General features: G+C 34.2%; 1 protein-coding gene across 5 annotated transcripts; it reads left to right on the top strand.

Annotated features, from left to right (window-relative positions):
* Positions 1–933: 933 nt before the first annotated feature.
* On the top strand, positions 934–11,491 carry LOC107818840 (disease resistance protein At4g27190-like). Of its 5 annotated transcripts, none has more exons than XR_012699112.1 (6): positions 934–1,073; positions 2,355–2,448; positions 2,772–3,274; positions 6,998–8,581; positions 8,677–9,551; positions 11,188–11,491. XR_012699112.1 is itself a non-coding variant. In XM_075230489.1 (6 exons), exons 3-5 carry the CDS (start codon positions 2,852–2,854, stop codon positions 9,503–9,505), a joined length of 2,841 nt encoding a protein of 946 aa, XP_075086590.1. In that variant the 5' UTR covers positions 934–1,073; positions 2,355–2,448; positions 2,772–2,851; the 3' UTR covers positions 9,506–9,551; positions 11,188–11,491. The 5 variants fall into 5 exon arrangements, 4 of the variants coding, with proteins under 4 accessions (XP_075086590.1, XP_075086589.1, XP_075086588.1 ...); XM_075230489.1 differs by having other exon boundaries at positions 6,998–7,598; positions 7,689–9,551; XM_075230488.1 differs by having other exon boundaries at positions 6,998–7,748; positions 7,833–9,551.
* Positions 11,492–12,529: the final 1,038 nt, after the last annotated feature.

Below are 12,529 nucleotides of genomic sequence, written 5' to 3'. Positions count from 1 at the left end.
TATAATCCAAGAAAATTGGGAGATTGACGAGAATGTCACACATCGTATTGGAGCGGGGGTGGATGAAGTAGAGGCTTACATCCAACGTTTTGTGCGACAAGGATGTTCCGCCAAGACTTAAAGATAAGTTTTATAGATGGGGCATGGTAGGCTGAAGAAATATTGGGTAGATGTGATCAGACGGAATATGACATATCTTCAGCTTACCGAGGACATAACCCTTGATGGGAGGGTATAAAGATCGAAGTTTAAGGTTGTAAGTTAGGTAGTAGTAGAGTATATTTCGTTCTCACACATGTACTTCCTTCTCTAGATGTAGCACTAGTCTTGTCCTTGTATTCCTTATTTTTAGATCAATATTTTTTTTACCTGAGGTTCTCTTTGCGTCGTTTTATTTTTCTGGTTGTTGTCACTATTTTGTTTGCTGTCGTTCTCTGTCATAATTGCTGTGATTTTGTTGTATTCAGCCGAGGGTCTTTCGAAAATAGCTCTCTACCTTCACAAGGTAGGAATACGGACCGCGTATATACTATCCTACTGAGGCCTCGCTTGTAAAAATATACTAGATATGTTGTTGTTGTTAAAATGGTGGCTAATATTTGATATGAGGTGTTAAAAGTGGCTATGTTTTTAATTTCTTTTCCCTTTGACACGATGGACTCCTATCTTTTATTGCTCGTTTTTTTCCTTCTTCCTCTAAGCATTTTAGTGGGCGTTTGGACATAAGAATTGTAAAATTACAGAAAAAAGTATAGGGTTATTTTTAAATTTTTATGAGTGATCAAAATTTAGAAAGTTTTTCAAAATTTCTAAAAATTACAAAATGGATCGTCAAGTTAAAAGTAGAGATTTTATATCATTTAGGAAAAAGTAAAAAAAGCGAAAACATTCATGTTATTATTTTGGCGTTTTAGAAAGCAATAAAACGGCTGTATTTGACAGTTGTTTTTCGAACTCAACCGTCCTACCCTCTATAAAACTCAAAAAATCTCACAATCTTTCTCCAAAGGAGCAAATTTCTTCCGATAGAGAGAAATGGAACAAAGTGTCTGCGAAGATTTTGTATTTATCAGGTTACTTTTCTTTTCTTTTCTTCTGGATTTGTATTTTAATTGATTAGGGTTTTGATATATTGGAGTTTAGGGCTTTTGGTAAATTTGGGTTCTTTGAAAAATTATGTTCAAAAAGTTAAAAGAACGGATGACATAGATTCTTGTGGTACTTTAAAAATAAAATTCAAGCATTTTCACGGCGGAAGGGAAAAACCCTTGCTTCATTCATGTCTCAAGAATAAAGGAATTGCAAAAGTAGAGCTTCTTAAATTATTTATATAAGCTAAAATTTTCTGGCTAGCAACATTCTTTTTCTTCTTTTCCTTCCTATTTGTTTGCTTTGTCAATTAAATAGTAGAAAAAAGAAAATAGTTGTCCAATTACTTATTTAAAATAAAAGGAATCATTCTTCACCCATCTGCACAAGAATGAAGAGGTTCCACAAAAACTGTTTAAATTTTAAGGATAATTTCACAGATGTCGCCTGAAATTTTGGGATTTTTAAATATTCATGAACCTCTCTTCTTTGATTTTTATTGTAATAAAACTATTTTGTAACGTAAAATTGACAAGTTTTCCCCTTATGATATAAAGAAATGGAAAAAAGATAGGCCGATCTTGGTACAAAATTACAAGGTGCATTGGTGTTACTTTTCACTAGTAAAATTTGTTTTGTATTCTAGAATCAATGCGTAATGAGCAGGACGGAGCTAGGGTGGCGAAAGGGGGTTTACGCAGGGACGGAGCTAGGGTGGCGGAAATAAAGGAATGTCGATCTTCTAGTTCATTGTAGGAGCTAATAAGATGATTCCTATATGAACCATTTCATATCTCTGTCTTCTCTCCGTAATAGGATTCACAAGCTGAATTTCTTTGTTGTCATTTGAGATACTGACTTGTTCGATAACTTCTGAGAAACATAAAATGGATAGGTATTAATTAGTGAAGATAAGAAAAAGATTGGGAGATATTGCATTTCTCTTAATTCATCGAATTTATCTTTTTTCCATTTCTTCTAAAGCATAAGGGAAAACTTGTCAATATTAAGTTACATTATAGTTTTATTACACTGAAAATTAAGAAGGGTGGTTAATGTAACATTTAAAGTCACAGAAATATATGTTACAAAGCCGAAACCCTACAGGAAGTATCCCTAAATTTTAAAGATTTTCCGGAATTCTGCCTTAAATAAAGAAGAAAAATCGAGCAGTAAAGGATAGAGTTACCGTGCTATTTATTTTGCAAATTTTGTCACATGTTAAATAATTCTTGTGTTTTTAGTTTAACCATCTGTTTTTGCAGTGTTTTTTATCAGGAGTTTTCCGTTCTAAGGGCTCGAACCCGAGCTCTCCGGTTAGAACTGGATGGATCTTCCTTTCCACCGCACCCCTCAGTGGTAGGTTAAATACTTCTACCAAACTACTACAGCTAGGGACCAACAATTTTTTTTAAGCTTATAGTGAGGGGAAAAAAAACGGCTGTCTAAAGTACTTATTAAAATAAAAGGAATCATTCTTCTCCATCTGAGCAAGATTGAAGAGGCTCCACAACAATTTAAAATTGATGAAGGATTTTCCTTAAGAATAGTACTTAAAAAAGAAAAAGCAGTCAGTTTAGCTTCGTTTAATCATATTTGAGAGCATCATCAGCATTCTCATAAACATTCTTTTCTTTACCTTAAGAACTGTTCAATGGATCTACTGATTTCTGTTGTATCAGGCTTTGTAGTTGAGGTGGGAAAGTTTGTGGCTAAATGCATCTGTCCAAAGATTGAAAATACCGTCCATTTCTCATCAAATATGAAAAATCTGGGGGAGAAAATGGAGAAGCTAAGAAAGTTCAGAGATGATATCAAAGAGAAGGTGGAAGGGGCTGACGGAGAAGGCTATAAACAAAAACGAGATGTTCTCAAGTGGCTCAAAGATGTTCAAAAGCTAGAGGGTGAATGGGAATCTATGCAAGGAAGCATTGCAGCAGCTAAGACTCATGCATATAAATGTTGTCCAAAATGCAGCCTTCGCTCGGAAGTCTCTGCTCAAGCACGAAACATACTAGATCAACTTTGCGAGCTTAAAAAAATGGGAGAAAATTTTGGATCCAGTTTGTTGGTAGAAAATTACCAGGTGAAAAAAGTGGAGTTCATCCCAGGACCATCAATAGAAGGCCAGTCAGCAGCAGCAAGAAATATCAACGAAATCCTACAACTGTTAGAAGATGATAAGGTATTGTTCGAGTTAAAGATTTTTTTTTTTGGGGGGGGGGGGGGGTTAAAGTAGCAATTATATTAATAATAAGTAATAGTGCGTCGAAGGACATGGAAGTTCTCAAAAATGAGTCTAAATATTACAAGTACCAGTCGTAGCTTTAATAAAAATATGCTCGCTTCATTTCTTCCTTTGCTAGATAGTCTATCTATGATATTAATTTATCTTCGTTTTAGTCAAAATGAATTTTGTACTATTATAAATATTAGTATCTGGGTATGCGCTTTGCGAATGTTACCCTATGTTAATACATACACAATTTAAAAAAATCGCATAAGGATTATTAAATAATGTTTTTTATTTATAAAATAAAAATTAAAGACAAAAGTGTAAGTTCCTAAAAATGATGAATTTACTTGTGGGATGAATATTTGGAAAATAATTAAAGGAAAAAGGCATAAGTACACACTACCCCATTGAAAAAAATACACCCTTTAGCAATGATGTGACAGTGAAAGTGCAACCACTTTCTTGGGAGCGCGTCAGAAGCATAAAATGAGTTAAAAACTGTAACTAATATGTACAAGTGTCAATTTTCAATTGGATATTATGCAATTAATTACACTTAAATTTATTAATTATAACCATTTTCTCTAATCCCTTCTCCACTCCATCTTTGTATTTCTTGATCGAAGCTGGGTAAATTTTTTCTCTAACCCCTTCACTATTCTTGGAAAGTCTCATCTGTTTCGGTTACTAAAAGAAAATCTTTAAAAAAAAAACGATTTGTGAGAGAAGGTGACCGAAGCTGGGTAAATCTTTTAAAGTGAAGGTTCAGCTGCTCTAGCCAGGCGCTGAAATTATAGGTGTTGTAATGGGTGTTGTAGGTGTGAAAAGAAGTAAGGGTAGTGGTGAAATATTTTTGCTTGGTTATGGAAGAAATGCTGCCTGAAGGCTTTTAATGGTGGTGTTTTTTTTTTGGCGAGTTAATGATTGGCCAAGTGAACTATTACGCCAAACCAAAAGTAACGCTAAAACTATCTCAACTCAAATACATATCATAGATAATATCAAATACCGACACATGGCGAAAGTCTAAAACGAGATACAATGTCTAAACGGCCCAAATACCCATAATATAGTCAAGGAGCGACTTGGGAAAGATATGGATAATCTAGGGACACAGCCCCAAATAATTGAAATGATTAAAATAGATAGAGAAGAGGTGCCACCACGATCCGACAGCCTCAAGCGAGATCAAGATAGCCGGCAGCTGTGCTAGTGGTAGGATCTGCACATGGCAAAAAATAACAACAAGGGTGAGCCTATGCCCAACAAAATTATTGACTCTCCCCTCTATCATACCCCGCGGAGCAAGTCTCTGAAAATACCATGCATAATATGAACAAGGTATAATATATATCATGGCAATAATGTATGTATAAATGAAAGTAGCAGATATACACAATATAACTCATAAACAATATCTTATAGTGTCACCTATGCATAGCAGCAGTCCTTCAATAGGGCACACTCTTACTTGTGTTGGACCATATATTTCATTTAACTGTCTGCTAGTAAACAGTCCGTCCATAGCCAACAATGGTTATACAGTTCCTAACCATCAGTGTCATAACTGATAGCAGACCACTATGGTGGAAAACACACTGTGCACTAACGGGTGGTAGACCATAGGCGGTATGATGCTAGCAGCGTCTCACAACAAATGAATGTACGCATGGTAAATAATGCAATAATAATATCAAAAAATAAGTGAAAAGTCATGCTATGAGTCTCAACATAGTAGGCAATGCCACACATCACAACATGCTTCCTAAACAATGTAAACTAGCATGTCATAGCTCAATTATCATAAAAGATATGCCTCATGCTTAGTAACTCAACTAAGAGAGAGAAATACCTCGGTAAAAAAAAAAAGCAGCCCGGTGCACTAAGCTCCCGCTATGCGCGGGGTTCGGGGAAGGGCCGGACCACAAGGATCTATTGTACGCAGCCTTACCTCGGTATATAGCATATAAGCTGAGAAAAGTGTATGTATGTCCTAGTACACATTCCCTCAACATACTAGGCATTTGAAAGCATTCATGCAATTTTTAGATCATGACATCATAAAAGCAAGTATTCGAGAAGTTAAAATCTTACTTGCCTTAAAATGAGTCAAACCTCCAACTCTCTTGAAATGCCAAAGTCTACCAAGATGACATTCAATGACCTTAATCTTTACAAAATATAAAATATTATGTCTAAATTAGTCTAGGTGAACCATTTCTGAAAATTTTAGGACCAGTCAAGATTGAGGTCAATGGTTAAAGTCAATCCTCAGTCAAACTAGTCAAAACCCTGAACAAATCTCAAAATCTATTATTCATAACCTTGTGATTTCAAATCTATGTTAGAGCCGTCAGTATGGGCTTAGCCCGGCCCAACCCAGCCCGTGATTTAATAGGGTTGGGCTAAGATTTTTGGAGCCCATTTAAAAATGAGGCTTTTAAGCCTGGCCCGCGTAAGCCCGTGACCCATGAGGCTTTACAGAGGCTGGGCTGGGCCGGCCCCGCCTGTGGGCTTAATAACGTATTTAATTAAAAATATAAAAATATATAGGGAACTAAAAATAACAAGCAGAGTAGTCTAATCTCAAAGTAGTAATATTTTTTATGCGAATATAAATATTTTTTGTTCTTAAAATTTTAGTTATTTCTTATTGTTTAACTAATTAAATCTCGCTTCTAAATAAGTCGTAAAATCTCGCTTCTAAATTTTGAAAATCAAAAGTACACATTTAATTGGAAAAAGATAAAGTCTATATAATTGAGTATATTTTTAATTAAAAGAAGTAAATATTCTACTTTTGGTAAAAACACTTTTTAGGCATTGTAGGCATTTACGTGTGTATCATGCACTTGAGTTATTCTGCTATAAAAAAGTACAAGTAATACAATGACAGGCTAACTTCTATATTTTTAATTATTCTTGTAACGTAGTTCTTTATTTTTGGAGTTCAAGTAAACTGTGGTTGTAGTTTTTAGTTTTGGATTTCAACGTCTTATGCATTAAGGTAGTGTTTAAGTTTAAAATTTTACTCCCTCCGTTCCAATTTATGTGAACCTGTTTGACGGGGCACGGAGTTTAAGAAAAAATGAAGACTTTTGGAATTTGTGGTCCTAAACAATTCAAAAAGGGGCCAGAGTATTTGTATGGTTATAAAAGCTTCTCATTAAGGGTAGAATTGTAAGTTTAAGCAAAATTGTTTCCAAATTTAGAAAGGGGTCATTCTTTTTGCAACGGACCAAAAAGGAAATAGGTTCACATAAACTGGAACGGAAGTAGTATTTATTTACAGATCAATGGTTTGTGCAATCAATTTGAATTCAAGCATTATGCTAGTGTACTAATATTGATTTTTTGCACTTAAAGATTTGTCTCATTTTTCTCATGTCAATTGCTTTACAATGTGTTTCTTTTTGTGTGTAGTTTTCTTATAACTTCAATTGGTTTTTATGTATAAATAATTGATTAAAGATTTATGTGCAAGACACGTAGCATAGAAACTAGTATTTTCTTAAGGAGGTTAAGTGGAGATTAAGTTGAGATCAAGAATTATGGGTGAATTATCAAAGCCAATATACCTCTTTCATTCTCTAATTTGCTAAGTTTCCTTTATAATGTTTGTTGCATCTTTCACTTGGTAAAGTATTTTTTGGGGTATTTGAATCCTTTTAGGTATGCATCATTGGTGTATGGGGTATGGGAGGAGTCGGCAAAACGACTTTGGTGAAGAATCTAAACAATGAGCTCCTAAAGATTGCTGCGTCGAGCTCCAAACTGTCTTTTGGTGTTGTGATATGGGTTACAGTGCCCAAACCGCCAACGGACATTAGAAAGGTTCAAGCACAAATTGCCAACAGATTAAGCCTTAAGGTAGATAGCGAGGAAAGCGTAGAAACCATTGCTAGTAGAATTCATCAGAGGCTCAAGGAAGTTATGAGTTTCCTTCTTATACTTGATGATGTTTGGGAAGCTATAAATTTGGATCATATAGGTGTGCCCCAACCTGAAGATTCCCCAAGAAGCAAGGTAATTATAACTTCTCGTTTTTTGAATGTTTGTAGGCAAATGAGAACAGACGCCGAAATCAAGGTGTACACATTTGACGAGGATGAATCTTGGCAACTGTTTGTCAAAAATGCAAGAGATAATGCCAATCTGGAGCATATTCAACCATTTGCAAAGAAAATTGCAAAGCAGTGTGATGGATTACCTTTAGCAATCACTGTTATCGCAGCCTCTATGAGAGGGCAGGAAAGGGTCGAGCTATGGAAAGGTACTTTGGAATCACTTAGAATGTCCAAACCTAATAAAGATTTTGAAAATATGGTTTACAAGGTCATCAAGTGGAGTTTTGATTCTTTAGAATCTCAGGGTATTGAATTGTCCTCAGAGCAAACAAGCAAACATGTGAACAAAAGGGGAGGTGACATTCAAAATTGTTTCTTGTATTGCTCTTTATATCCAGTGGCTGTTTCAACAGATGATCTCATACATTGTTGGTGGACAGAGGGGCTCCTTGGTGAACATGACACATACGAAGAAGCCTACAACAGGGGAATCACAGTGATTGAGAGTTTAAAAGATGCCTGCTTGCTGGAAACCCATGGGGGGTTGGATTCGGTTAAGATGCATGCCATGGTTCGTAATGTTGCTATATGGATAGCTAATTCATTAGGGGATGAACACAATTCTCTTATTCAAGCTGGAATTGGGTTGACTCATATTAAAATTATGTCAGTTTCTGTCAAGAGAATATCTTTCGTAAGCAACAAAATTGAACGCCTACCTGATTCTTTCAAGAAATGCCCAAAAACAACAACTTTACTTCTGCAAGATAATAGTCCCCTTCAGATAATTCCGCATGAACTTTTTCAGGCATTTCCAGCCCTAAGAGTTCTGAATCTGAGTGGAACTGGTATTAGAGCACTGCCTTCTTCCATCAATAGTTTATCTCAATTAAATGCTCTAATACTGCAAAATTGCGGCTGGCTGACAGAGTTACCACCTATTGGTGATCTTTGCAATTTGCAATTGCTCGATTGTGATAATACAAAATTAAATTGTCTACCGCAGGGATTGGACAAGTTGACAAATCTGAGGCTATTAAATATGCCTGCAACATATTTGAAGAGCATCGGCCAAGGAATTCTTCCCAAATTGTCTAGCATTGAAATGTTAAATATGTTGGATACCACATACTTTCAGCCGCCTAGATGGTACCTAACCCCGCATCCTTATCCGGGCACTTTGAGCAATGTAAGAAAGGAGGGGGACACTCTTCTTGGATCATCTACTTTTGATGAGCTATCATATCTACCCAATCTGACTTCTCTTTTTGTTAAATTGGATAGCTCATCAATTTTGAATAGAGACCACACCTGGATGTCTAGATTGGAAAGATTTCGCATAGAAGTTGGGGTAGGTCCAATGGAAGCAAAATTCAACAAGTCAACAAGGATGATTGGCGTGTCGCAGTGTCAAATTTTCAGTAAGGGAGAGCTCTCAGGCATGTTGCAGTTTGCTTCAGATTTATACTTGATAAAATGCATGGGTCTCAGGAAGTTGATTGCATACAACAGTTTTGATGGACTAAAATCACTACACATTGTGAACTGTTCATGTGATTTTAAACCAGTGGAAGAAGGGAATGAACATTTTGACCCTCTGCCCAATCTGAAAGAAGGAAATGAACATTTTGACCCTCTGCCCAATCTGGAATATCTCCGCCTCGGCTCCTTATTTAATTTAAAGAGTGTTTCTGAGTTTGGTCATTTTCTGGGTACAAGATTTTCTAAATTACGCCAACTAGAGATGGCCGTTTGTCAAAGCTTAACATGTCTTTTTAACGTTGGTGGAGCTTTTTCTGTACCGAAGCACCTGGAAGATATTGGAATTTCCAATTGTCGGATGACACTTGTCAACTCAGAAGTTCCAAGAGTTCGGGAGTTACTGTTGGAAAACTGTCCAAGCTTAGGAACACTGGGCGAGCCAGAGAATACGTGGGAACACCTGGAGGAACTTAGCTTGACAAATTGCAACCAAATAAGGAAGTTGCCTCTCTCTATTCAAACTTCCAAGAACATCAAAGTAATAAGAGGAGCGTCGGATTGGTGGAGCCAATTGGAGTGGGATGACGATAGCTCCAAGTCAAAGTTAGAGCATTGCTTCCTACCACTTTAATACTGACAGAAGGATCAAAGTTGAGGTTACTTCCACTGCATTTCAGGTGATGCGCCAATAACTTTTGAAAAATGACTAATTTTTTGAAAAAAAAAACAATCTTGGTAATGTTTTATGTTGTTTGGTTAGAGAGTGGAAAATATTTTTTTGAAAATTTTTATTATTTAAAATTGATAAGGATACTAGCAAATCAGACACACTGTTTTGATGAAATGAAAAAAATTACTTCCACCCAAAGGTGAGGGAAGCCATTTTACCAAGTAAATTTTATGGGTGGTCATTCAACTTTGTGTTCATTACCCAAAAGTCATTTTTTTTTTTTGTTACGTAAAAATTATTCAACTTTGTGTTAATTACTCAAAAGTCAATTTTCTTTCTTTTGTTACACAAAAATCATTTTGCTTTGCTCTAGTTATCGCAAAAGTCATTTTGACCAGATTTTACAATACTTTTACTTAAAAAGTCTATTATGACCTTGACATTATAAATTCTCTTATTTATATAATACCTTCTATGTCATATACTATATAATATATTTTTACCTAGGTATTTTACTTATAAATAAAATAACTTTATATTATTTTTATAATATATTCAGACATTCAATTTTTCCACGGCACTCAATTTGCTTAATCATATTCAAACATGAACATATTTTAAAATATACAAACGACAAAATATTTATTTTTTAATATTTATTTCAAATAATAAAAATAGTTTTGTTTAACAAATGATAATATTTTATAGTTAGTAAAACTTTTAAAACAAAAATTCAAAGATATTTGTGTTTAATATTAAGTTTTTTAAACAAGGGAATGCAATAGTACTAATGTAGTACTAATAGATTACTCATTGTTGGGTGATGACATCGTCACCCCGCAGTTTACTGTAACCTACCTTAACTGGGTTTTAATATAATATCTTGTTGACCAAAAAACATTATTAAGCTTTTCGAAGCTTTATCTGATAATATTATTTATTTGAAAGTGTCAATCTGATGTGTCAATGTGCTAAATGTGGGTATTTTGTTTACTGGATCAACGAATATGGCTTAGCTGATAAATCCGTGAACTTTGATTTTATAATTATCATTAAAAATATTTCATTTGGCATGATTAAGAACGTTGACTTGAGATTTGTTCACAGTAATGTTACTGACAAATTTAATAATGCTACCTATATATATATCTTGAAAATTAATGTTAAGGGAAAATTGAATGTACAGACATATTATAAAAATAATAATATTAAATTATTTTAATTATAAGTAAAAAAAACCTTGGTAAAAGTATATAATATAGAAGGTATTACATAAATGTGAGGATTTATAATGTCAAGGTCATACTAGACTTTTCAGGTGAAAGCTTTATAAAATTTGGTCAAAGTGACTATTGTGATAGTTAGAGCATAGTAAAATTATTTTTGTGTAATAACAGAAAAAAAATGACTTTTGGGTAATGAACACAAAGATGAATGACAACCCATGAAATTTACTCAATTTTACCCATTTTGGTGAAAGTGTTCTCTGGATAATATTTTCTGACAACCAAAACCAGAAAATGACATGTTTATCACCAAACACATCCTCAGAATAAGCATCTCGAACCAAATTCATTTAGAAGTTGTTTATCTTTCGAATGTTGTCAAGTGTGTTGAGCTTGACTCGTGATTGCCTCATTTAGGAGTGGACTAAGAAGGCAGAGGAAGGAATTTCCTGCACCAGAGACACAGAGTTTCAAGCTAAAGTTAATCAGTGGAGTTTGCTGTGATATATTTCCAGTCAGATGTCCTAAAGCTGTGGTACTATAACACTTGTGTTGTTATAAAAGCTTCTCGTTAAGGATAAAATAGGCAAAATGAAGAGTTTAAAGTTGAATTATTTTCAATTATAGAAATGTGTCATTCTTTTTTGGACGGACTAATAAGAAAAGTGTGTTATTTAAATTAAAACAGGGGAGTGATAATTTTTAAAGCTATTTTTCTTATAATCTTGTTCTTTTAAGTGTTATGGCCTTGTCAATGTGTTGATCATGCTGGGATTGTATAGGGTTTTGTGTATATTTGTTTGTTATCATCAAAAAGAGAATTTATTAAAAATTGAGTTTTCACTTTCATGCAAGATATTTATTTATGTGGTTATTGCAAGTTGAAGACCCTGGTCCTGCTAGTGTCTAGCGCTTAATCCTAGCGAGAGTATGATTCACTTTCACGCAAGATATTTATTTATGTCGTGTAACCGCCTAAATATTAAATTATCTTGACAAATTTTTATTTCTAACTTAAAAAGGAAGTAGAGTTGTAATTAGAGATTATTTTAAGGGAAGCATTATATGTTTCCTCATACTTACTTTATTCTCTAGTATTTGGAGATAATTATTTTTCCCCATGTTTATCTCTAAGACTCTAACCCTACAGCTAATTGTGTGCTGTATATTTGTAGCGATTGTTTGCTTGACAGGTCATGTACCTATATTGAGAGCACTATGAGATCAAACTGAAAAAACAAGAAAAACTAAGAAATTAGAATGAAATGCTAGGTAGCATAAAGTTGTCTCCTCTAGTCAGAATATATATATATATATATATGCTACCTCGCCTTAATTTAAGTTAGCGGCGAATCAAAGATTTAAATTGAAATTAAGACTAATCTTATTGGATAGTACACTTTTTGACTTATGGAAAGAAAAGAATGAAGATATAATTATGTTTTTAAAGGCTAAGAGTGGGTAAATTAGGTTCTTATATATTGATTTTGGTTGTTTGTCAGCAAAATAGTAGTGTTGGATTCTAGCTTTTTGTATACGCTCTTTTGTTTGGCAGGTGGTGTAGCATTAAAACGGGCATTGCCTGCTAATTGACTACCGACCAAGTCAGTCAGTTTTTCAAAAAGAATTCCCAAAAATTTATAAATATCAATTGAAGAGGTCAATTCATCAAAAACAAAATTCTCAAATTTCTGCAGAAATTGACTCATCTAGTCGGTTCATTCAATAAAATTTATTTCAAAATTATACATGAACTGAT

This window comes from Nicotiana tabacum, chromosome 15 (assembly GCF_000715075.1).
Source record: "Nicotiana tabacum cultivar K326 chromosome 15, ASM71507v2, whole genome shotgun sequence".
NCBI lineage: Eukaryota > Viridiplantae > Streptophyta > Magnoliopsida > Solanales > Solanaceae > Nicotiana > Nicotiana tabacum.
This window is presented reverse-complemented; position numbering and strand designations above follow the sequence as displayed.